Here is a 27,093-nt window from a genome sequence, read left to right as displayed (position 1 = left end):
ATCAGTATGAAAACATCAATTTAAAAGAGCACTTCTTTTCCAAATGGTGACATAACCTTTCCTGATTTGGAATGAGTTTCACTGGAACTTGAAGTTTCATCACAAGCAGATTATTGGACAGCATGGCTATCATCCTCACACTCTTTGTCTACTGCAAAACACTGCTTGACTGAGGGCTATTTAAGATTATTTAAGAAAAATGTACAATTTGTGGCCAATAGAGAAACACTACAGGGGTCCTTCTTTTAAAGTTTAAAGAACATATAATTTAACTTATTTAGCAGAAGGAAACATTAAATTTAAAAGAAGAAACTACAGAAATTTTAGAAAGCAGTGGACATCTTAAACAACACGTAAATAGTTTTAATAACAAATTTGATAAAACATAGCAAGTCTTTAATCATACTCATGTCATTAAATTATTATGGAAAATAAGATTAGGTAGATCACCAAATTTTCATTTTGCTAACTATGTACTATCCAAAATCACATCATATTCATCAGTTCTGCTTGGAACAAACTTGTGGTCTTGGGAAAGTCAACAGACTGCTCCGAACTTTAGTTATCCTGTTTGTCAAGTTACTTGTTTGTCTCTTTAAGCTCAAAATTTCTATAATCACAATATTTTTCTCTAGGCATTTAAAGCTATTCATAATTACTTTACTGTTTTTAAAATCAATATGATTTTATAAGTAAGAAATACATGATAAGCAAGTTTCTTAGATATTCTTTTTTTTTTTTTTTACAATTTAATGTAACCAATCATTTCTGATTTCATTTATATGAAGGTCAAAACAGTTAAAACACTTATTTGATGATAAAGTTAGAATAATGGTTATCCAGGGGATATTAGCTGGGTGAGGCATGAATGAGGCTTCTGCAGTGCTGTTAATGTTCTATATCTTGTCCAAAGTGGTGGTTTCATAGATGCTTCTAGCTCCCCACTCAGGATGTGTGCATGAGTTACGTCTATCTACCTTCATCTGTCAATATAAATAGGGAAGCTCCGTATGTACTGGTATAAACATATAAAGATACATTAAGTGAAGAAGTAAGGTACAGAACAATGCTTATGATCCGTAATGTTTGTGCAAGAAAAGTAACAACATGAGAACATGTATTTGTTCACATTTAGATTTTAATAGGATGATACACAGGAATCTGTAAATGTGATCAGCTGTAGGAAGTAAAGGAGTGGATCAGGAACTGAAGCAACAAGGATGGGGTGAGATGACACTTTCCATGTATTACCTTTAATACCGTTTTGACTCTGAACAAAGTTAATACATTCCCAGTTTTAAAAATACTTTTCCATACTCAGATATTTCAAAGATGAAAATAATTACATTATTTACTTGCCACAGTTGTTCCTCAAAATTGCTGGACTTCAGAATTGCCTTGTCTTTTCTATAAAATATTGCCTCCTTTGTAAAGAGTGCACCTTCCATTCATATAATCCCAATTCTGTCTATGATGGTATCAAATACATACAAATATACAAATAATTTGCCATTGAGTTCTTAGTATGAGAGACCATTTCCCTAAGCCAAGACATGTGTTAAATGTTTTAAGATGCAGCAGTATTTATTTTGACACTGCCTTCACTAACTTACATTGCTGAAACACTTTCAGACCTTCTAACAGATGTTCAATTCTACGGTAGTGTCTGGGGTATATGAGTCACCTCAGCTAACCACTGAGAGCACCACTTTTCCACAGATATCTTACAAGTTCTATGGGTTCTCATCTTGTGGTTTGAAGGATATTCTGCTGTCACTGATTTATAGCAACTCTATTAAAATGATACAAAGCAGTGGCTTTTTTTAAAAGCAAAATTGTTTTTGCCAGTGGTGATTTTCCCATTTTTGTGCTTGGCTCATTCAGGTCTGGCTTTCATTTGCTTCTTTGGCTCATGCCACATAGCACCACTAGGTTTCCAGTTCAGAGCATAGCTGGACCACTTAAAAACAGAACCAGAGGGAACTGGAAAGGTCTTGACAACAACATCACTTTACAAGGTACTTTCCCATAACTTTCCTCAGTAAGGATGAATGTCCTTATGCCGTAGGAACATTTATTTTTATTTAGAGATGAAGAACTGAGGGACAAAGGAGATGAATGACCACAAATACTCTTAGAATTAGAATCTGACCTGGGGTGTGAGGACCTTAGACCACGGGGCTCTCCAGCACAGCACACTTGTCCTAAAAACACATCTGGCCTGGAAACTCTACTCAGAGATACAGAATACACTCCTGAGCTCTTCTTAAGTTACTTAAGAAAACTGGCTGTAGTACGAGGGAAAAAGTAAAACAGCACTCAAGGCCTGATGCAAGCAGCTAGTTCCTGATAAAGGTTCAACATGGAGCACTGACACAAGAATCGTGATCTTGGAGAGGACACACGGCCTGGAGCTGAATAGAGCTGTGTGAGAAACCATGGGTTTCCTTCTTTGCTATTACTCTGTTAACGTGCTTCTTCTAGAATTGGTATGACTCTTAAACACAAATATGCACTAATTCACGTCATCATTTATTCTGAGCTTTCCTTTAGTGTCTAAACATTTTCGTAAGCACATGGTTATTTTGTTAACTTGCATTGATGGATGAGTTGTGATGAATTTAAAGAGAGTTGTTTTCTGTTTTCTTTTTATTTGGGGCAAATATTTGGGGTCATTCAGTGACTCACGTTTTTTTTTTTTACAGTCAAATAGTGTGGGGGAAATAAAGCTGTTTATTTTTATTCACAAAGGAAAGCATCCACAGGAATTTCTGAATGTTTTATGGATGCATATGATTAATGAGGGGAAAAGGTACAGGGTAGCAGTGCACAGGCTTGAAAGGAGCAGAGCAAACTGTGTTCTCAGGAGGCCAGTTCCTTTAAAGTTGTGCCAACTTTCCATGTCTTAATGAGTGTGTAAATCACAGAGGCAGCTCATGGCGGTGGAGATGTTATATGGAGTCACACGGGGTGGGGGATATGCGGTGGATTAGAAAACAGAAGATTCTAGTTCTCAGTCTAGTTCTGTTACTAGCTAGCAGTGTGACCCTTTGGCATGTCATGTAACATCTCCAAGATTCAGCTTCTTTCTCTCTAAAGCAAGTGAACGAAATTTGCTCTTAAGATTCTTGTCGGCTGTCATGTAGTCTTTCCATATAGGATTACATTTCTAATACTGATTGTAATTCAGAAAATGAATTTTGAGATGCTGGATAAGTTAGCCAACACTTGTAATAACATCCTGATACCTAGTTAAGGGCATTTGTGATCCAGCAGACTAAGGTTCTAGGCCCGGCTTTGACACAATTGGTGACTTTGGGTAAATTTATGCCTTTCTCTAGGGAATAAGTTCATTTTCTGTATGCGCTGGTTGGGCTAGATGATCCCTGAGTTTTCTATCAGTAGTAATATTGGTTATTCTCTTCACCTTTTTCCAGTAAAATAACTCAAAGAAATAATCTGAGCCCCTCAATACAATTTTAGTTTCCAAAATATTTCCATGAGAAGTTTTGACAGGGATATACCAGAAAAGAACAATATACTGGCATTTTTCATGGGAATTATTCAAAAAAAATCTTGCCCAATTTGAATGATGATTCATTAGGCTTTATGAAAACTAAACATAAATTAAAAACCTCAGGTAGGTAGTTATTTTCTATAGACCTTCATCTATTAAGAGGAGATAAAGTGTAGGGGAAAGTCAAGGGTTCGGGTGGCTAGCTCATACCAACTGGACAAAATGAAGAACTAAAACAATTACTAAATACTTACATGTTCATAACCAATAGGACATGAATTGTGACTGAATACTATTAAAGACAAAGACTTTTAACCAACCATTGATCTTTTCATTTTAAAATGTAAAGCACAAACATGAAAGGGCTAGAAATACTTTATTTGATGGAACCGTATGAACAGATGAGAGTTCAGTTAACATTTTTCATGTGCTATTATCATTGTAACTTTAAGCAGGTAACTTTAGCAATTATTATCAATATTGTTTACATCATAATTGGTTTGTCTAATTCTAATCACAATAAACTGTCATTTTTTTAATCAAATAGTTTTCATGAGAGTGAAAGAAACAGTAACACAACGGAGGAAAGCACTCAGGCAAAAGTTGTGCCACATCCAAAAGTACTATTTCAGAAAGTAATTTTGATGTCATGTTTGTATTAAGATGTTCTATCAGTCTCCACAGTACGCCTGTGAAGCATCAAGTTGTTTGCCTTGAAATTGCTACTTTACATAGAGGGACAGAAGCACAGTGTGCTTAGCAAATTTTCCAAGGCCACATATTGTGTCAGGATGGCACTGGGAATAGAATTTCTCTCTATTTTTCTTACACAGTCCAGTGCCTAACACAGTGCCCTAGAAAGAGTAAATGCTCAATAAATAGTCATTGAATGAAAAGAATTAATGGATAGACCATTCTTTTCTATGAAATTGAAAAAAGCTATCGTATTTCCTCTCTATTCCTTCAGTAATTAAGTTGGACATGCTGGAGGAACAGGTGAGTAATAACTGCCTGCCCACAAACTCTCATTGCTACATGAAGGGGCTTTGCAAGATGGTACCATCTGGTCAGTACTGAAGTTATACACTTTCAGGCCCCACCATAAGGAGTGTCATTAATCTTGGCTCATTGTACCATTGGCTCTTGTGGTGTGAGTTAGGTCCACCAGCCTGTGGCCAAGACTAAATTTTCATGAAAGTCACTGAAAATCCATTATTAATAATGCACATATTATGGATGCCCTAGCCCAATGACATTTTAGTAAAACGGTGTTCTGTATCTTGGACGTAAAGAACTTAGTTGCAGTCCTTGAAAATAAAACACTTGGCTAGTGTTGGCTCTGGCAATTCAGACTTTGCTGAAGATACTTACAAAGCCAGAAAGAATAACTCAATTTATTTCCTGAGTTAATGTGTCATAAGTTGAATTGCAACTGTAAACATGATAAAGGTCACAGTGACATGACTTTTAGAGTCGATAGAAAAATGTGGTAAAAAAAAAAAAAACACAAGTGTTTATATCACTGGGAGACAAAAGGATGGTAAAACTAATAGTCATTCCCAGTGATGCATCGTCAAGTAAGTGAGATTGTCATCCATTTCATTGGCGCTGGTAACCAATTAACTAAAAAAACAAGTAAGACGTCTTATGAAGCACTTATGGTTAAAATGCATTCCTTCCACTTTGATGACATTCATATTTTTCCATTTTGAGAAATAAAACCTGTTTACCTCCGTAGAATGATCCTATTAAAGTGAAACGAAAATACTTTTGTATCTGTCACCCAAATTAAGTGATTGATCTAAAATTTCACCCAGGTGACATTTTCATTAGGGCACAGTCTGGAGAAATCTGAAAATTCTACATCTCATTTGCTTATATTTAAACAAATGATTCACCAGACTTGCCTAATTGGATGGTGTATTTCCACTGGAGCGAATGTCCTCATTGTAATTCAAGACAAATCTTAGAGAGAAGATTCATCAAACATTTCTACTCCATCGTGTCATGTCTAAAAAGTTCAGAGATATTTTGAGCTCTGAAAGAGCATCACAAAGAACTTAATAATATTCTTTGGTGCAACTGTTACCCATTTTCAGAGCATAGTCACAACTAAAATAGAGATAGGCAGAAATAAAATTAAACCATTAAACACTAACTTATTGGGTAAACTGAGTTTAGATACCCACATGGTGCAAAAGAGCAGCATTTATATAAGCTCCTATACCCTTTAAACTTAAAGCATAGTCTATATTTTCACTTAAAAATAAATATCTAACTGAAGCCAGGAATTTCAGTTTGTAGTTGTGTCAGTTATGTTTAAAAGACTATTATTAAGTAAACTTTAAATTCATTTGCGAACAACTCTACAGTGAGTGGAAATAGAAAAATATAAGCTCTCACACCCAGCAACAAACAAATGACAGATTCTTGACTGCCAGACTCTTCATCTTGTCTGCTTATCATTCAATCCCCTTGCCTGCCCTTTCTCTCTACACCAGGCAGAAGAGTAAAATATTTTTAAAGAAATTCCCCATACTATATGATTTCAACTGCCTGTGCCACTGTGGACAAACAGAGGATCCTATTTTCAAAGTTAAAGTCCTTGAAGGGTCATGCACATGTATCTACGGTCTTTGTTGTTTCTGTCCTGGAGAACCTGGCTGGCCAGAGCTCTCTCCAGGGCTGTGTGCAGGAGTGACAGGAAACTGAAATCCGTAGCCATTGTATCCATCCAAGTAGACACATTGGAAGAAACTGATGGGGCCTAAGGAGTAGAGCATGAATGTGATCAGGAACAGAGGTAAAGCACAGCGAGGCAAGTACAGCACGATGCGCGCGGACATGGGTTCGCAGTCAGGGACCTCGGCAATGACCAGCAAGTTTCTCACGTGTAAAATCAAGACAAAAACAAAACCCTCATAGAAATGGTGTGGAAATTAAGTAAGTTAATATATGTGAATCACTTGAAATCCTTCTTGGCACATAATAAGCCCTTAATAAAATGCTAATAAAAAAAGCCTGGCATAGAAAGTCAAAGTGCTTAGTTTCTAGGAGTCTACTAATGTGCAGAGTCTTCAGAAAAGCTGTTACGTAAGAACAGGTTTCAAAACAGGAGTTTGTCAATATACAAAGTAACTGAAGTGTGTGTGTGTGTGTGTGTGTGTGTGTGTGTGTGTGTGTGTGTGTGTGTGTGTGTGTTTATAACTCCACAGAGAACTTTGCGGTTTCTGAAGTCCTGCCATTTACTCTGGAGGCAAGCACTCTCCCGAGCTGGCTCAGTTACTCTTTAGGGCAGCATCTCCAGGTAGCAGCTCTGTGGTCGGAGCAGACAGCAGCCCAGGAAAGGAGTTGCAGCCTAGAGAGGCAGTGTGCACGCTGGATACAGCATGAGCTCTGGGCCAGTAAGCCGGGACTCCCAGGGGGCAGCTCTGTTAAGCGATGGCGAGCTGAGCCCCTCCACACAATCCTGGGCCCTGACTGACTCTTCAGCGTCGTCCATTCTACTCGTTTGTGCTCTGTCAACCAGCCACAGACTTTTGCAGATGGCAGAAAGAGATTGACAATTGCAGCTAGTGGTACATGGAATAGGAAACTGGCCAAATCCATATGAGCCCAAGGGCTCAGGAAGTAGCATAAAGCAAAGTGTGGGTAGAGGAAGCTGAGGGAAGCGACAAGGGGTCATTCTGCTTTGATCAGCCGTGGTGTCAGCTGACCTTAATCACTGGGTTCTCAGTGATGAAAGGAGTTCAGAAAAATCTGAAATTTAGTTCTTCTCCATCTCATCCAGAATTATTTTCTATTTTGTCCTAGCCTCAAACAGAGTCAATAACACAAGCTGCCCCTAACCCCCAAGATTGTAGGAACTTGAGGGGTGGACAGGCAATAAAAAAGGGCCTGCCTTAAGGGGGAATGGCTGCACCAGCACCAAAAGGAGAAGAGCCCACCAACAGCAGGCTGCCTTCCAGCTGAACCCTCTCAGACGCGGGTGCTGTTCTGACACATTTATTTTATACACGTTGGATAGGTTATCAATGAAAATATCATTATAGCTGCAAATGTTAAAGTTATACAAAAGGCTCATGAATATCTTACTATAAAGTACAGAATTGCTCTATAGTAAGACGAAAATAGAAAATATTGTTTAGCTACAGTAAGTCCCCCAGATGAATTTAAAATATTTGATATTTTTTACTAAAAAATTGCATTGTTTTACTTATTTACTTATTATTTTTTAATTGAAGTATCATCAGTTTACAATGCTGCATCAATTTCCGGCATGCAGCATGATGTTTCAGACATACCTGCACGTACACGTACTCCATTTCATATTCTTTTTCACTATAGGTTACTACAAGATATTGAATATTGCTCCCTGTGCTACACAGTGGGAACTTTTTGTTCTCTATTTTTATATATAGTGGTTAGTCTTATGTACTTGTTTTTAATTAAACTTTTTATTTCGAGATAATTGTAGAGCCACATGCAATAGTAAGAAAGAATGCAGAAAGAGCCAATATATCCTTCACCTAGTTTTCCCCAGTGGTGACATCTATGCAAAACTATACTATGATATCCCAACCAGAAAATTGACATTACTATAATCCAGCTGTCGTGTTACATTTTAATATTTATGAAATAAGAGATGTCAACTATTGTGTGATATAGCCACAAATTGTTATAAGTAGGTTAACAATTGGGAAAGCATTGCTATATAAAGGAGAAATCCATGCTCAGATTGACCATCAATTTTGCAACAATATGTAAAAGTACTGTTAAGACTGCTTATTTCCCTATATTTCATACAACCCGATTATAAGAAGGGTTATAATGAGCATCTAAACTGGGACTACTGTGCTTAGAACATAGTAGGCACTTAATATTTGTTCAATTAATCAAGTATTACTACTGAATAGGAAGCATTCACTATTGTAGAGGGCATTTTTGTAATTTCCTTCAGAAATAAGTTTAAGAAACACGTTTAAGAAACACTTCAGAACCCAGAGAACTTTACTGACATCATTTCCTCAGATAAGTGTCTATTCTTTACTTTAAGAGCATTATATGGAGCAAACTTCTGTTATACCCATTTCAAAAATTGCTTCCTTTAGTCTGTCCAGCAATGACTCTTATGCATATGTGAATCCAAGAGGTATTGCTTTACCATCTGAAAAAAAGAAGTCTAATTTGGAAGTACTGGAATAATGAGAATCTTGGACACTGGATTTTATAACCACATATGAATATTGATTTCATTCTAAAATCAATGCTCCCAAAGATTGAATACTAAGAGCCTGCCATATATTGAGAAAAATCAAAAAGAACTTTCAATTTTTGAAGTGAGTTTCTAAGCAATTGAATTGCTGAGACCTATTTCTACATTTTTTTCTTTTTGATATAAAAAAATTTCAGCATATCACTTCAGTTTTCTTTTTATAAAGCAGACAGTAACACATATTTAAGCACAGATTCTGTGAGAGTGGTCAGGATCAGAGCTGGGTAGAATGGTTTACAATAAATGCCACTTCAGTCATTACTTTGTAATTCTTCCAAATATGTGCCTTTTTTCCTGACACAAAAAGTGAAGGACTTCTCTTTGAAATATAAGTGACCTACTTTAATGTTCTTCATGTCTATGCTAAAAGTCTTTTTCTTCTAATACTGGTCTTCTTGAAAGAGTCTAAAGCTTCAATTTATATGTAGCATTTTTAATACAGAATGCCTTAGTTTTAATCTTTTTTCCAAAAACTTACTTTTTTGCTTCTTTGTGGAAGGCACGTCTTCAGCTTCTTCTAGTGGACAAAAAGTATGAAGGTAAATAACTTGTACATTCACAGCTGTTACACAAATAGATAGGGAACTGAAAATGTCTTAAAAAGGTGCACAATATGAAAGAAACAGGAGCTATTTGCCCTACTTATAATATGTTCTAGGTTCATATTCAGATTCTGTTCAGTCTTTCACTATAAAATTTAGTAGGTAAAAGCGAGTAATTGAAGAGGAGGCAATTAAAGAAAAGAATGGGAAATGCTACAGGCAGTTATTCAGCTAGAAACTGGTCCTGATGTGTTGGATGTTAATGGAGGGCTAGCTGACACCCACTCATTTCTTAGAAGAGGTCTTTGATGCTCAGTTATAATATGGTAAGGATGGAATCTAGCTACAAAACAAACATTTTAGTCAAAATAACTTTAAATTTGTGAGGGACATAACCCTCACAAGAACTCCTTTCCCTAGGTTAGAAGTTCTTTACTGGTGCCCATAGATGAACTTTCACAGGGTTTGCTGTAAACTCTGAAATGTTAAGCTGTAAGTATACGTATGTGTGTGAGAGTGTGTGTGTGTGTGTGTGTGTGTGTGTGTGTGTGTGTTCCACCTAAAGCTAGATTTTAGATTTCATCAAATTCTAAATGAGTTCAAGAATTTTCCTTCTCAAAGTGTGCTCTATGGACCAGTAATTTCAGCATCACTCGGGAGACATATAAACCTGGTTCTTGGTCCCCCAATCCTGACTTATTTCATTTTAGCAAAATTGCCCAACGATTTGTGTATAAAATAGTTTGAGAAGCTATCGTCTAGAAGTAAACAACAAATTAAGAGTTACTGTTCTTAATAATTCACTAAAAAAAAAAACCTAAAAGTTTAGTATTCAAAAAATACCTTAAGGCAAGTGTAAATCGTTTCATAAGAATCAGGAACCTATTCTCGGGTGTCTTTTCTCAGAGCACTATTTTCCACACTGTTAATTAATTCCAGGCACTGCCACAGAACTTATATTTTGATGACAAGAACGTCTTCTAGGCAAACTCTCATTGTCCACAGGCAAGTTTAGAAGTAGAACAGAAAATATCTGTCATATAACAAGCCAAACTAGGAAGCCAAGACATCCTTCAGGGAAAAATGCATTAAATTAAATTAGCTGAAAACATTACAATAGAGATGAAGAAATTTAGTCCTGGAAATACTCGCCTAAGATCATGTATCTGGTTGTAGTGAATTTTTCTGAGGTTTGAGGCCTTCCCTCCCTCCTTCATTCCTTCCTTCCTTCCTTCCTTCCTCCCTTCTTTCCTTCCCTTCCTCCTTCCTTCTTTTCTCTATGCTATTGCTGCTAGTATATGTGAGTTATCTCAATTTTTCTTACTAAACATACATCAGTTTCATATTTAAACATTTATATGGTCCTCCTGCCATCAAATAACATCCCTGTAGTCCTTGGTGAAATGACAATTTTGAAATTTTACTCTTGTAAGCAGATTGGCCAACAAATGCACTTAATAATTGCTTGTAACTAAATCAGTGTCCAATTATTGCCTTCAAATATGGATATATATACTTTTTTCCAAATAATGTACAAAAGCTGTTTGTTTTAAAAAATAAGCCTACCATCAAAACTTTGCCTAGGTAAAGCTGAGAACTAAATCAAGAGTAGTTAAATAAAACAGACAAATGAAATATTACAGCCTTAAGAGAAAACTCACAGTGAACTGAAGATAACAAGCTCACCTTTAGCTGTCTTCGAAGCTGGTACATCTTCAGAATCTCCTAGAGAGTAGAGACAAGACATATCAATTCATGATCTGGTTCCCAGATTTCCCAAGGGGAAATACAAATACTTTTAAATACAATGGGATTTTAAATACAAATCCCATTGTATTTAAAAGTCTTTAAGAGATAGAGGATCTCCTAATCTCTAAACTCAGCATCTAGTTTCTCTACAAACAAGAGCTTTCTGACAAATAAGGCAACTGCTCTGATTCGGATAGAGGGTGGGGAGGAGACAGATTCTGTGCTGGGACTGTGGTCAGCAGGCCAGCAGAGGCTGGCTTAGGGTGAGGAGGGACTTCTGTGACCCTCCCAAACATGCTTCTCCTCCTCTGACTCCTAAAACTGCTTCCCCAAACCACAGTCACTTTGGGAATTTAGGGAATTTGAGGTAAATAAATTCATACACATATAGTCGATCAAGAGGATTGGCCCACCCACATATTTTATTAGCTGACTGACTTCTGACAATTGTAAAGACAATTGAAAGACATTGTGGTTGCCAAGGGGGCAGGAGGTGGGAAGGGACGGACTGGGAGTTCAAAATTTGTAGATACTGACAGGCATATGCAGAATATAGATAAACAAGATTATACTGTATAGCACAGGGAAATATATACAAGCTCTTATGGCAGCTCACAATAAAAAAAATGTGACAATGAATATATGTATGTTCATGAATAACTGAAAAACTGTGCTCTACACTGGAATTTGACACAACATTGTAAAATGGCTATAACTCAATAAAAATACTTTTTTAAAAAGTGAAAAAAAAAGAAAAAAAAAGAAAGACATAGAAGGTTGAACGGAAGTTTGGATACATAAACGATGACATAAGGTGCAGTGTGTATATTGTTTGTCTTTTGTGCACTCTACTTAAAAGGTACACAGTGGAATAATGTGGCAGTAATTTTAAGTCAGAGATAATTCAAACACAATATAATTAGATGATCTTTAAATTTTTATATCAACTTTTTAGCACTGGTAACGATCAGAAAGAGGGTCCGTTTTGTATTAATTATTCAGATTTTCCATATCAGCTGTTCATAAATAAATAGAAAAGGGATAAAATAGGTCAGCATGCAAATTTTCTCTAACAGGAAAGAAATGTGACCTTTAGGAGGAGATGTTGTTATGTAAAAGAACAAAATGGGAAAAAGAAACAAAATAACTAGCATTTTAATGGTGAATTATTAAAGTTCCAACCTGATTAGTTTTAAAAATATTTATACAGTTTTAACTCAATTAAATACTGGATTAAGTGACCATGTTCTTAAACTGCCCCATCAACAGGTATAAATAAAGGAAAGGTATAAATGATTACATGCTATTTTGAAGTAACTTAATATCTAATTTTAAAAAATAATTTCAGAGTTCTTAGAATCAAATAATAACTACATTTAATTGTGTCATAAAAATCTGCTAATTTCCATGTAGGATGTTTACAGAACTAAAATGATGCAAAGTCCCTGTATGCCAGGAATAGACATTTTATTTTTGTAGATAATAGCCACTTAAAACCAAGGCACCTATTCTCTGGATTTATTTGTTACCCCCGGGGAAATAAACATGGATGAAATAAAAACCTTAGCTTCTCTTCCCCAAATTCTGTATTCTGACCCAGAGTGAACAAGCTACAGGTGTTACAAGCTGGTGAGAACGTCAGTTGCTCAGGCTAACCAGGAGAACAGAGGAACGAGGTAAAGTGCAGGCCTAGGGCAGTTGCTGTAGAAATGCAATCTCTGTAGAAGCAACTTAACAGTAACAGAAATGTACTGAACTCGGGATAATTCTGCAATTGTCACTGTTCAAAAAAAAAATAGGAGTCAGGCACTACAGTCGATTTTCTCTTGAACCTTCTGGCTTGATTGAGCAAGTGATGGTTTGGATAAATGACTTGACTCTGAATAGGTACAGTCATTATTATAAAATAAGTATCAAACTATGCCAAGGGAATTTTAAGGAGTGACTTGCTTTTTTGAGAAGGGTAGTCGGAGGAAAATGTTTTATATAGGAAGTCTAATTTGAAATGGGCTGTGTAATATTGAGGGAACTTTGACTAAAAGAGATGGCAAGTTTAAAGAGAAGACAGCCATATGAATAAAGACTAGATCCAGCAAAGGACAGAGGCTAAGAGAGGAGCACAGGGAATGCTGAGGAGGGCAGGAGAACCACACCTGGAAAGGTTGGATTAGATTATCATGGGGAAGGTCTTCGTAGGTCAGGCTGAGTAGTCTCTACTTAATGTCCCGGCAAGTGAAGGTTGTTCAAGAGAGAAATAGTAGTTTAGATGTGCTTAGTAAGAATAATAAGACTAGAACATGAGAGAATGGATTCAAAGAAACTAGGAATGCATTTTAATAGTCAACATAGAAACCATGATTTCTGCAACTAGGAGTCACTGAAGGAGTTGAGCATAAAGGCAGCTTTGCAAGTAGAATTGAATAGAATTGAGTACATGTGAATGCAAGAGATTAAGACAACGAGGGATAACGTCACGCATTATTTGAGTTTGGAGAAGATAGTGGTACCATTTCCAGCAATGAGGAAAACCTGAGAGGCACTCAGTAGCCAGGGATCATGAAGTTTACTTTTTTATGAGTTCAGTTGCGGTGTTGACTCATCCTGAAATTGCAAATGTCTAACAGGAAGCAAGACAGAAGGCAAGATGTCTGGAAAACTTTAGAAGTGATATGCATTGAGTTAAAGGACAAAACCGGGAGAGCTGAGACATCACTTTTAATGATGGCACTAAGTTAGTACTTCTTAGCACTTACCACCTGCTAGGTCTTATGAAGTCATTTCACATATGTTAGCATATTCAGTCCTGACGACGCCACTATAAGGTGGGTGCTCTTATTTTAAATCTCCTTTATCGATGGAGCAGAGAGGGGTTAAGTGCTGCCCAAGGTCATAAAAACGAGTGAGTGGCAGGGCGAGAGCATGGACCCCAATCTGGGATCAGAGCCACTTGAGTGAGGACTTACATTTATTTCAAAAAGAGCACACCTGCAATGTGCCAGCCACTGTTCCGAGCACAAGTAGTAACACATTCCCCTTCTTCAGCAAACCTGTGAGGAGGGTACTATTACTATTCCCATTTTACAGAAGGGATCATTGAAGCCTGGGAAGTTAAGGTCCCAGAGCCAGTAAGTGGGGAAATCAGGATTCAGACACAGGCATTCAGCTCCAGAGGCCGTGTTGTTAACCACGACGCCATTTTACCGCTAAAGAATGGCCTCCTAAACTCAGTAACCTCTGCTCTAACCTACGTGCTCCATTGCCTACCAAGTGTTTGCCAGCAGGCAGTCTCGGACAGGCTTGAGTTCTGCACGAGCCACACACTTGTGCAGAGCAGAGATGAAACAGAGTTCCTCTAAGCATGTTCCTCTGCTCTTCCAACAGTCTGTTCTCCTTCAGGGGGATGAATAGAAGAGTTACCTAATTGTCTTTGGAAATGGTAATGACAATGCAAGAGGAAAGTGTAAAATCTGTTCTATTAATCAAATCACTATAAGAAATTCAGCAATCATGTTCCAAACAATGAAAACTAGAAATATACTGTCTTGACTTTCAGACTGTAGACCCCATCCTGTACTTACATAGAAACTTGGATTCCAAAGGAATGTAAGTACCAGTGGGTCCTCCCATCCAAAGCAGACTCGTCCACCATAACAGAGTCACTGAGCAGATAGGAGTTCTTGTCTGCGCGGCTCCCTTTTCGATATTTTAAACATGTTGATGTTAAAGTCTGGCTTTTGCACAACTCTTTGTACTCACTGAATTGGAGCCACTGACACAAGGGTTCTTTAAGAGCTATTAGTTTATGAAAACAATAAACGATCATGATAGACAGGCCTAGGTTTTGTATTTTTAAGTGGTGTTTGTGTCTTCTCATTAACCGAGAATTTATCCTTTTTCCAATTTCACAATCTGCCTCATCTCACATAAGTGCCAATTCCAACACCTAAATGTGTGTGTGTGTGTGTGGTGTTATTTTGTGATCAAGTAGAATGTACTAAAAAAAAAAAAATACAATCCAGTTCTTTCTGTCCTTTGCCTGAAAGTTGTTGCTGAGCTTCAAGCCTGATTTCCAGCCATGGATCAAAAAGAGAAAGCAAGATGGATTTCAGAAAGGTTCAGGTGGTATGTCTTTGTCTGCATGGAGACCAACAATGCTGAATGCATCGCAGAGGTTGAGAATGGGGGAGAAGTGAGAGAAGGTAGCTAAGCTTTGCAGTTTGGAAGTCTGGGTTGAGCCATTAGAGCACTATTTCAGGGAAGTGTCAGGGTTAATATTCAGACTGCATGGGGTTAAATCCTGAAGAGGTGACAAAGAATTGGTGGGAAACTTAGTTCAGAAGTGTGGTTGTACAGACTCATAGACAGGAAAAACAAACTTATGGTTACTGGGGAGGAAAGGTAGTGGGAAGGAATAAATTGGGAGATGTGCAGATACACACTGCTATATATAAAACAGATAAACAACAAGTTTCTTCGGTATAGCACAGGGAATGATATTCAATATTTTGTAGTAAGCTATAATGAAAAAGAATATGAAAACAAGTATATGTATGTTCATGTATGACTGAAACATCACGCTGTACACCAGAAATTGACATAACATTGTAAACTGACTATACTTCAATAAAAAAAATAGTGTGGTTGTAAATGAAAGCAGAACAAAAGCACAAGAGCTTCAGGAACAGAAAGGGTCAGGGACATTTCATTTTATACAAGGGAATTGTCTGAAGATGTCTGTGAGCAGAGGGAAGAGGATCTCTCAGAATGAGAACTGAAGATGAGGGACTGAGGGAGCAAGAATCAGAGAAGGCAAGAAAGGATGCGGTCAAGGAGGAGCATGGAGTGATAAATCTTGGGAGGGTAGTGGTGGGTGAAAAGAAAAGAAAATGTGAAAAGTGATTGCTATTTGGAGACAAGGACAATTTTAAAGAATCAGCATTGACGGCATAGAGCGTTAAATTTATTTTTCTTATTTTTACGGATAATAGTTTCCTGCGTAGTGCCCAGTCTGCTCTGCATACTCTTAGCAAACAGGATAAATAAGCAAAACCTACCTAAATAATGCATGTGTGTGTACCAGCAGTTACTGCATGTTTATTTCTACTAGAAGTCTATTCTGATTTGTGCAGTTTCAAGAAATACTCATAGGTAAACATCTGGGCTCCTTAGGTACAGACACAAAAGTCACTTAGCATGGATTTTTGTATTCTTCACTCTTCTTGTTCCATCTAATTCACTGCATCACCTTGTGTCTGCAGTAATATTGAAGGCTACAAATTATTTCCTCAACTGATTTGCTAGATTATGTATAAATAACTTGATGTAACATTATATTCTAAGAGTTTATTTTTTTTAAAGAATCTTTGTTAGTTCAAGGCAACAATTGACAGCCAGTTTATTTTAGCTATCAGGTGTAAAAGCCTCTTCTATACATGCTATTATTTAAAATAGTCACGAGTTTTAAAGAAAATTAACCGCTACACTGAGCAATATCCACGGATTCTTGGAATTGACCGCAGGGAGTAATAAAGTATGCAGAGACGGTTCACATTTGGAATTTTGCACACAGTGAAGCCAAGGGTATTCAGTAAACGTATGCAATCCTTTCTGAGTGTCTGTCCTGTCACTCTAAGGATAAGACACGACTGTCTTGAGGGCAATGTCAGAACAATTTAACATCATCAGTAAATGAATGAGGCCACATGGCTGGTACCCAAAGACTAATAATAAACAGTGACAAACATTTCACCGAATATGCCTTATCCACAGACTTTCTCCGGGGTCCAGCAGAAGGAGTGATCAGAGCGGGTGAGCATAGCAGCTAGCACCTATTTAGAAGGTTTTGGCCATAAAGTAAGTGCTCCGTTTTTTTTTCCTCCTCGTACAATATCTCCATGAATTTAATCATCCATGTTGTAAAAATGTAGGATTGTTTTAAATCTACCCTATAATAAGTGAGAAGTTCTTTTTTATTATTATTATTTTTGATCTCATTGTTTTATCCCTTTTGACACAAAAGCTTATAAGCAAAACTCGTCTCTAACTAGGGAAGTAACTCATTATCATCATTATCACCATCATCATCCTCCTCACAGGCAGCAATTAATGATCACTCGCTATGCACTGATCACTTAGGTACTCTACTGGTTTATCTTACTTAATCTGCCCAAAATTTTGATGAAGTAACATTATTATCATTAATCACATTTAAAAAATAAGGCTTCTAAGCACAAAGATGTTAAGCAGTTTATTTTAAGTCATAATCGGACCCAGTCCATCTGAAGCCAATTTCTGTTACCAGCCACTACCCTATGACGATTGTACTTCTACCATGAATTTGGTGCTGATTTGTTTTTCCTGTTTCTTTGTTTTTATTGAAGTATAGTTAATTTATGTTGTGCAGCATAATGATTCAGTTATTTATATATAATTTTTCATATTCTTTTAAATTATAGGTTAGTGCATACGATTGAATACAGTTCCCTGTGCTATACAGCAGAACCTTGTTGTTTGGTGCTAATTTGTTTTTAATGGAAACTACACCGATGTTAGTATCCATCAACATTCCATCCCAGTAAATGATCTCCAACAAGAAAAAAGTCAGTCATTTTACCCTGAATTAAGCTTTCATCTATATTCTACAAGAAAGCATGTTTTCTTTTTTTCGAAAGTTTGTTTCTATATGTGTTAACTGAAAATGATTTTGTTTCAAAGATTAAATTTAGGATTCCATGATGAAGAACTATCTAAAATGTTAATAGATTTAGTTTTATATGGTTGCCTGGAACTAAGATATCAGGTACTTTACTTTTTAACTTAGACAAGTAAAGCATGAACCTTGGTTAAAACAAGATTTGTGGGTGACATTAAAAACAACTATTAGACTGCAATACTTATAATATAGACTACAAGGACAACTACAAAATCACACCTTTCATTTGCAGTGCTGGGCTCAGAGGAGGTGAAGGAAACCTCCAAACAGAACCCTCCCTTCTGCCCCAGGAACGGGTTAAAAAACCCTGCCGATACATGAAAAGTAAGGTCATCCTGAGGACAAGGGATCATATTAAAACTGAAATTCAAAAATTAGGTGTGCAAGGAGCAAAGTGGGGGTGCAGGAGCTGAGATCCCTTGTCATGTCAGGGACGGCGGGATGAAAAGAGAACTGTCCCAGGGGATTCTGAGACGCTAGAAGCAACACAGTATTTAAATCTCCTCCAAATCCCCCCATAAAAATAGATAGCAATATTAGCAGTAATAGAAAAGCCATGGACAATATTTATTACAAAATGAAGTGATCGCTAAAACACACGTGGATGGGGACAGTTGAAGAGTCAAAAACCTACCAGGTATTAGTGTTTGTAGAAGAGGAAGCAATGGAGATTCTGAGAGACCCCAAAATAGGGAACCCCACATGGCCAATAGATATTTTCTGAAAAGGGAGCCAGAATGACTTGAGATCATCAGCTGAAGCTGGGAGGGACTTTGCCCAGTCCATTGGCAGGTGAGCATAAAGGGTTCATCAGGAGGACTGAGTGCTGATGCCATCAGGTGCCCTATGACCTCGGGGACCTGATGAGCCAGCACTGACTTCCAGGACAGGGCCTCTCAAGTGGTAAGAAACTGCTAAGAGTGGAACAAAAACTGAGCAGGACAGGGACAACAAAGACAAAGAAAAGTTCAGATAAAAATGAGGGAAAGAAAAAAATATGAACTCGTAAGTTCCACACATGGAAAAGAAAAGGCCATGATGAGTGAAAATCTGAAGAACCAACAAACAACAAATTTATATCACAAAGGACTTCAAGTATTAAAATTTTCATATTCAAAATTTAATATATGAAATGTTTTAATAAATAAAATATAAATTTATAAATAAGGATGAGCAACAGATTATCAGAATAACCAGTAAGATTTGGAAAATGACTATTATAACAAAAATACAAATTATAAAAATCTCACTAGATGAGTGAAAATTATATAAGGCTCAAGAAATAATTAGTGAATATATGTTAAAATCGATCAAATTACACTAAATATGGCATGGAGACACCAGGAGATGAAAAATGTGAAAGAGATATTAAGAAGATTATACATACCTAACAAATTCCTAATCAGAAGAAGGAAAAAAATGAAGAGATAATATTTGAAGAAATAGTAGCCACAAATCCCTCAAATTGTTAAAAGAAAAAAATAAAGCCATGTGTCCTGAAAGCATTTTACAATAAAAAGCTCTTATTCCAATAAACCATAGAGAAACTGCAGTAGAGCAAAGGCAAAGAGAAAACATTTAAAGAAGCCAGAAAGAAAAGACAGATCACATAGGAAGGGGTGGCAATTCAAGTATAAACAGAAGCCCCCCACCTCAGTGGAAGAAAGGAAAACAAGAATGAGGAATAACATATTGAAAATGCTCAAAGAGCATAGCTGGTGACCTAGATATGTGCCTAGAAGAAGGCTTTTGGGAATGAGGATGATTTAAAGACATTGTCGGATAAATAAAAACCGAGAACATTTTCCACCAATAGGTTTTGCTCAAGGCACTTCTAAAGATGCTGCTGCTGGAAGAAGTATGATGTCAAAACAAAGTCAGAGATGCAAACGAAATGGTAAATAATGACATTGGTAACATGTGGGTAAAGACACACACATTGACTGAAAAAATAGTACTGATGAAAGCTGGCATTCAGAGTTTTTAAAAAAATTAGAAACAAAAATACTGAACAAATTAGCCTGTATATCAGGATTCCAAGGGTAACGAAAGTAATAGAAATAGTATTATTTCAGTAATAGTAATAGAAATAGAAACAGCACTATTTTCAGACCAGTTGAGGCTGAAAAAAGGATAATAAAAATATTTAAAAGGGAAAAGCTCTCAATTTGTACAAGACAATAAATAATATAAAGAAGCATTGAGAGAGTATGAGAAATGTTGAACAAAAAGTAAAACGGTAATAACTAAAACTAAGATATTAAGAATACAACAAATGTAAGTAGTCTAAATTCATCAAATTAAAAGTAAAGGTCACTGTACTGGATGCAGTACAAAAATAAAATTGGAATAATTATAATATCAGACAAGATGCTAATAAGTAAAAATCTCACTATTCACAATCAGATAAAAAATGTTATAAGGGATTTAAAAGCTGACATCAGAAGAAGATGTCAAAGTTATCTTTTTCCATTGAATCATCTCACGAAATGTTCTTACTACATCATCCCTTTTAAAATACTCATTTTGAGGGGCAAGACAACCTAACTTTACTTAAATGTTGACTACTAGGAAATAAGATCAAAAGAACTATGGATTTCTATAAAATCTCTTTCCTTGAAAACCCAACAGCCATTGCTATAAATATATTATCAATGTCTCAGCTATGTCAAGAGTCTTGAAACTCTTCTAGGTACAAGCCTTCCCGTGGCACCTGTTACTTTTTAATAATGTATTCTCTCATCCTTTGTTTCACTTCATGTTTAGCCTTTGGGCAAGTTCCTGGGGAATGATATTATAGGAATTTACAGTTTTCTTTCCAAAGAAAAAGCTTTACAAAGATTTAAAATACTAATATCAGTAAGAAATGGAATGTGAATATTTGTTTTGCTTTTAATTTTTAAGGTAATAAGTCTTAAATATTATAATACAATCTAAGGGATGTCTTCCTCCAAACCAAGTAAAAAGCTAATTATTTGTTATTTTTACCATATCGGCAAAGAAAAAAGATACAGAATGAAAATTAAGTGACTATTTAGAAATTAAAAAACTATGTCCTTTGAAAAAGCTAACCCACAAACAAACATTGATTAAACCATAATCATCTGTGAAACACGGAAAATTTGATTTAGCAACGTTATTTTCATTGATGTAATAGAGAAATGTTCTTGCATTGCTGATTCTTTTTTATCCCTATAATAAAACCCTAGATATTAGAGAATCCAGTCCCCTGGGATAGTTTCAAGATTCTCAATCAGAGCGAGTCACAAGAATTCAGAAAGAGATACCTACCCTCTCTTTTGCATCAGTCTTTTTCCAAATAGTAACAATATCTACCAATCCTACCAAAAAAAATCTGGGAATGAATTATGGTCTCTGTGCATCCAGCACCAAACCAGAAAACATGACCTCAGAGATGGAGAACCTGGTCCTGCTCAGAAGACAAGTGATACAGGCATTAGGGTAGAGGATGTGGTTGGAAAGAAGCAATGGGCTCAAAGTTGGAGGTATTTTGTGAACCTTCTTTAGTGAAAGACAAATAAATAACTGAAAATAAATTAGAAGTCTGACAAAAAACCCAGCATGTATATAATGTTGAAAAAGATTTCGGAAAAAAATACAGCGATTCCTTAGTTTAAATTATCTTTAGTCTGTTCTATTTGATAAATATCTCAGGCGGGTTTTGATGATTGCCCCTGAAAAGGCATGATTAAACAAAAATATGTGCTATAAAAATATAACTTCATATACTCAGAAACCAACTTGTTAAATGTATCATTTCAGGATGCCCTGAACATTTATTTCATATGATCCATCAAAAGCAATACACTTTTTTCCTCACATCTTTCTCTTTTCAGTTAGTACTCTTATTTAGACTTCCCGACAATTCCTTCACATTCACTCCCTTATGTAAAGCAAAGCATAGCCTTCTGTGGCAGTAAGTCTAAAATCCTTTCTCCTGCAGGTTCTCTGCTTCCTAGTGTCATCCTACAGACCTTACTTCTCACTGCTTTCTTGGTCCCCTACTGTGAAATAACGGAAAATACATATATTGGTCTTCGCTCCCGGTTCCTGGCATAGAGCTCTTAGAATTTCCTGGGTGACAGGAGAGTCTTTTGTTCTAATTTTGCAATGCTTGGAGGGCCCCTGGGTAGGGATTTATCATCAGAAGGACCAAGCCATGATTAGGAGCATGGCACTTTCAGCCCCACCCTGCCCCCTCCAGGAAGGGGAGAGCGCTAGGGACTGAGTTAACGAGAAGAGCATGATGCTTATGAGATGATTCCTCCATGAAAGTCCCAGAAGTACGCAGTTCAAGGAGCTTCTGGGTTACTGTAACACATCTACATGCTGGGAGCGTGGCGCGCCCTGACTCCATATGGACAGAAGCTCTTGTGCTGGGGACCCTTCCGGATCTTTCCCTGTGATCTCTCTGGCTGTTTATCTGTATCCTTTATCATGTCTTTTATTATAAACAAACTGGTAAACCGAAGTAGCTGTTCCCTTGACTTCTGTGTGCTGTTCTAGCAAATAATTTAATCCAAGAGAGAGGTGTCATGGGAACCTCTAATTTGTAGCCAAGGACAGAAGTTGTGGATAACCCGGGGACCTACTATTTTAGACTGGCATCTGACTTTGAGGTGCCCGTAGGGCTGAGTCCTTAACCTATGATGTGCTAACTTCAGTTAGTATCAGAATCTAATTGCATTGTAGGACATCCAGCTGGTGTCACAGAGAATCACTTGGTGTGGGGAAAAAAAAAAACCCTACATTTCTGGTGTCAGAAGTGTTAGGATCATGGTAGTAGTGAGAATAAAGGAGAAACACACAGGAGAAGTGAATTTTTCCTTACACCCTCTTTCTTCTTTTCCCAATTATCCAGTCCTAATCATTCTTCAAGCACAAATTCTGGAAACACCTCCTCCATAAAGTCTGCCCTGACTATCTCTGGCCGTAGGGGAAGGGTACAGAGTGGGATAGTTTCAGAGGGATTTCCAGAGAATCAAATGTAAGTTTTGCTCTTGCATCCGTGAAACAATTCTGTACCCTTGTAATTATTTTCCTATTCAAAAAATGCCTGGAGCAAGTCCACGTGGGGCTTTAGTAAGTCTAGTCAAAGAACTTCGAATGAGATACCTCGTGAGAACCACATTTAATGATTGTCTTGTATTGTCCTCAGTACTCACTAAATATTGGGCACAGTAGAAGCACTCAGTAAACACTGAGACTTGCTCAGTCCAGTGCAGTATTCTCTGACCACCTGGGCTGTAGGGGATTAAAATGTGGCTAGTTGAATTGCAGTACAAGTGGAAACTACACACACAATTTCAAAGGCTCAATAAAAAATTATGTAAACTATCAATACATGTCTGTATTGATCATATACTGAAGTAATATTTGTAGATAGTTAAATAACATTATTAAAATTATGTTCACCTGTTTCTTTTTATTCATTTAAGATGTCTATATGAAAATTTAAAACTAGGCAAGTGGCTCACATGATGAGTTTGATAGCACTGATTTAAATGATTTGTTTTCTTAAATCTGGAAATGTGGGGAGGAAAATTGCTATTTCCCAGAATTTTCAGAACTTCTAGGCAAATTTAGAGTTGTATCCTGTATATTTTGAGCTTCTATCAATACCTCGATCTTGATATTTCAGAGAGCGTTTTCTGAGCATTTGATCTGTTTATGATATATGAGACTAAATCCACCCCTCATTATGTATTCTTTTGATATATATAATTTAAGGTTAACGAACATTAGAAAATAGAAGCTAAGAAAACATTGCTCAACCATATGCGTTCTAGAGTAAATTTTTAGTGAGTGAGCAGGATTATTTTATTTTATTGTTTCATATTTTGTTTCAATCACTAAAAAGATTTATATATTTGAATGCAAGTCACTAACTTCAGGCTTAAGAACATAAGATATTTTTGCTACAAGTTAACATTTCAAATAACTTAGTTTTGTTTTTAAGTTTCAACATAAGATTAAACATTATCAAATTCCTATCAGAGGATTTAGTATGAAATGACTCAATCCCTGAACACATTAAAAAATAAATATTTTATGAATTTCAGCCTGAAATTCATACTGTGTGCCAAAGAGAATTTATCATCAACGCAAGAAGTACTTACCTGACACTCTTGCAGGTTTTTCTGCTAAAAAAAAAAAAGAAAAGAAGTTTTGTTTAACTCAGGTAGAATGCAAAGAAATTATACATCAGTAGACTATATAAAAGATCTAATATCTGTTGACTTTCTTCCTTATTGTTTAGGAGTTAGTGAAGAAATGTAGCTCTCTATTGCCTGAGAACATGGGTCTTTGAGTACCTTAATCTCCTTTATGTGAGACATTAAAAAAGTTATTAATCATTGCAGGCATCATACACTCTTTCTAAAATCAGCAGGATCCCTGTTAATTTGTTTTGGTTTAACTATAATTATCCTTAACTCCAGTGAAATTACTTTGTACGATGTAATTAATCTAAATATTTGCTTTAAAGTTTCCAAATACCATAAAATGTATTATTGAGAATTATTTTCCTTTCAAAGATGAATAGAGACAAATAGCTACCAATTAGACTGTAAAACATAAATCTTAAAAAACAACATGCAAAAAACAGTTTAATTTTTCATAATTATTTATTTGTTAGTTTCAGTGAGAGACTATATTTCTCCAATATGTTTTCCCATTAAACTGTATGGATATAGGACAAAGATATAAAGTGAATAGTTGTCCCAAATACTAGAGCAGAAATTCTAATTTTCTGAAAAAAAGAGGATTGGTAACATCTATATTTCATTAACATTAGTCTAATTTAAAAGGCTAGGCTTGAAAATATAATTTTTAAGATGTCTGGCTATCGTGTTTTCCTTTGAGACTAGTAGAGTTTCTGATATAACCCTAAGAATTATAAATTTATAAAAATTAGGTTATGGCAACAGAAAGGTTTTTTAAAAACATTTTCCTTTGGGATACTTATGCTTTTAGGAATATAACAGCAGCATATCTCATGTATAAAATTGCAAAACAAATAAAGTAATTCAGAAAAATGCTTTAGAAAGGCTGATGTGTTATTATTTTTCCTTTAAAAATACTGGCATTGGCTAAAAAGACAAGAACTTAGAAAGGAATAAAACAAACATTTACTGAGATGCAATGAACTATTTGTTGAGTAAAGGATGATTAAGAATGTGCCTGCATTCTCAACTAGCTCTGGGCTGACTCGTGCTTTTACATATAATAATTTTTCCCAGGTGTGTGTTCATAACATGAAGACCTTAGAAACAATGGACTCACAGAAAGGAGTAAAAAGGAATATCCATTCAATGTCTGGATCCAAGAATCCTTTGTACTGCCTTCTAGTCTTAGCTCTAATAGACCACTTCCTTGTGGATGAAGTGGGGTACATTTTATTTGACTGATGGAAAGCTTCCCTTTGCCACTGTGTGATAATATAGTAAAAAGTGGTTGAACTGGCTCAATTGCGTAAGTGTTTGGCACCAACTGGCTTGGAGCCAATTCTTAACTCTACCATGTAAATGCTCTGAGATATTAAACTTCCTTTCATCAAACATTAGCTCATCTTTAAACTGGGGATTATAGTTGGTCCTTATTAAGGAGGGAATTGAACTAAAAACTGGATAGGAAATAGCTACGGGTTTTCTAAGTAATCATTTCTTTTCATTCTTCTGGATTATTATCTTAAAATACATCAAGCAATATTTTGGAGAAAGTTTCAATATAAAAATTGCAGTCCTGCATCTTTCTACAAATTTGATTTGCTCTCCTATTTTAAATTTTACCCCTTAATACTACTGATAATTATGCCTAGATTTGTCCTGCCCTTTCAGATATACATATTACAGTAAGCAGCAACAGGGAATCAGTGAAAAACAAGACCACCCTCAACAACACACACACACACACACACACACACACACACACACACACACACACACACACACACAAGATCTGTGTATTTACTATGAATGAAAATTCTTGCTCAACACGGCATGTTTCCTCAGCAGTTTAGAATTTATCACCCAGATTCCATAATTCAATTGTCCCCTTATAGTTTTTATGATAATATCACCACAATTGGTCATTCTCATTTTAGGTAAAGAACATCTACCTGCCATGTGCATGTTGGCATCTGCCCTCCACTAGCCACTCTGTGTCTTCATTGAATTAAAGGACCAATTTATAAATAATAAAAATATATTCATGACATTAGCTATCTATGTAGTCATAGATAAAATGAATCTCAGCTCCATCTGTTTTTAACCATCCTGTCATTGACTATAGGCTTGCTGCAAAAGCCTTTTGCAATAAAACTTCTCTTCTGCTGTGTACTGGAATACCTTACTGAATGTTTGTGTTGTTACTAGTTCCTGTTTCTCCACATTTCCTAGTTTTTTACTGAAATGTAAGCTTCCTGCTAGACTTCCTACCTCATCACGTCCTCTGCTGTTATCAGAAGTATATACCTGCTAGACTTCTTTGCTTTAAAAAATTTAGTGTTAACATTAAGTGACAACATAATTCAGGCACTTCCACATCAACATAGCATTTAACGTTTACAAAGTTCATGATTACCTTTTGTCACATTGTGTGATTGAAGACTTTCTTTTCTTGTTGGTACTATATATAAATAAAAAGTAAATTGAAATACAAATTTTAAGCAAATTTTCATTAAAATATTGACTTACTTTAACTCTAAGCTTTAGCAACATGAGAATAATTTAAAGTTGTTCATATTTTCTCAGGGTGATTTAAAATATTTTTCTTCTACTAATACCTAACAAATATAAATGTTAGCAGTAGAGATTGTTTTGTTTGCATAAATAAAGATATAACATGAATGCAATGATTACATAGTATTTCAATGATTTAGAATCCATGGGCAGTGGATCATTCTGATTATCTGAATTTAAGGATTAAACCAGAAAAGAAGTGTCTTCTTTTGTTATTAACAATCTTCTTGACATATCAAAGAATGCTTTCCTCTTGACCCAATAGAGTATTTAATAATTAAGGGCTTTGTAAGATTTTTAGATAACTACATGGAAATCAGTGAGTATCATTTTATATTTATGTAGTTTACTACATAAATAAACACAATATTTTTTTTAAAAAGCAACACTGCAATGCAGCTTTTAACCAGTTGCTCACCAATGACACAACATGAATGCATATGGCAGGAGCGGCCTGCCATCCACTGCTCTTTGACACTGCCATTACCACATAGCCACCTATTATTTACCACGTTTCTTCTTTTAATCATCACATA

At 36.1% G+C, this 27,093-nt stretch overlaps 1 protein-coding gene across 7 annotated transcripts in view; it reads right to left on the bottom strand.

Annotated features, from left to right (window-relative positions):
* Window positions 1–954: 954 nt before the first annotated feature.
* The window catches only part of TRDN (triadin), a 306,540-nt gene continuing 280,401 nt past the window's right edge, over window positions 955–27,093 (bottom strand). For 4 of the 7 annotated variants that reach the window (XM_064486726.1, XM_064486730.1, XM_064486729.1 and 1 more), the window contains 5 exons: window positions 26,400–26,444; window positions 23,936–23,959; window positions 11,021–11,059; window positions 9,271–9,309; window positions 3,886–6,284 (listed from right to left, as the gene is read on the bottom strand). In XM_064486726.1, the coding sequence (XP_064342796.1) occupies window positions 6,145–6,284; window positions 9,271–9,309; window positions 11,021–11,059; window positions 23,936–23,959; window positions 26,400–26,444 (287 nt within the window). In that variant the 3' untranslated portion in view covers window positions 3,886–6,144. Of the gene's footprint in view, window positions 984–3,885; window positions 6,285–9,270; window positions 9,310–11,020; window positions 11,060–23,935; window positions 23,960–26,399; window positions 26,445–27,093 lie in introns of those variants that run through there. The other 3 variants (XM_064486731.1, XM_064486727.1, XM_064486728.1) reach the window with 3 other exon arrangements.

Source organism: Camelus dromedarius, chromosome 6 (assembly GCF_036321535.1).
Source record: "Camelus dromedarius isolate mCamDro1 chromosome 6, mCamDro1.pat, whole genome shotgun sequence".
In the NCBI taxonomy this organism is placed as follows: Eukaryota; Metazoa; Chordata; class Mammalia; order Artiodactyla; family Camelidae; genus Camelus; species Camelus dromedarius.
The sequence above is the reverse complement of the archived record's forward strand: the minus strand, read 5'-3'. Positions and strand labels throughout refer to the sequence as shown.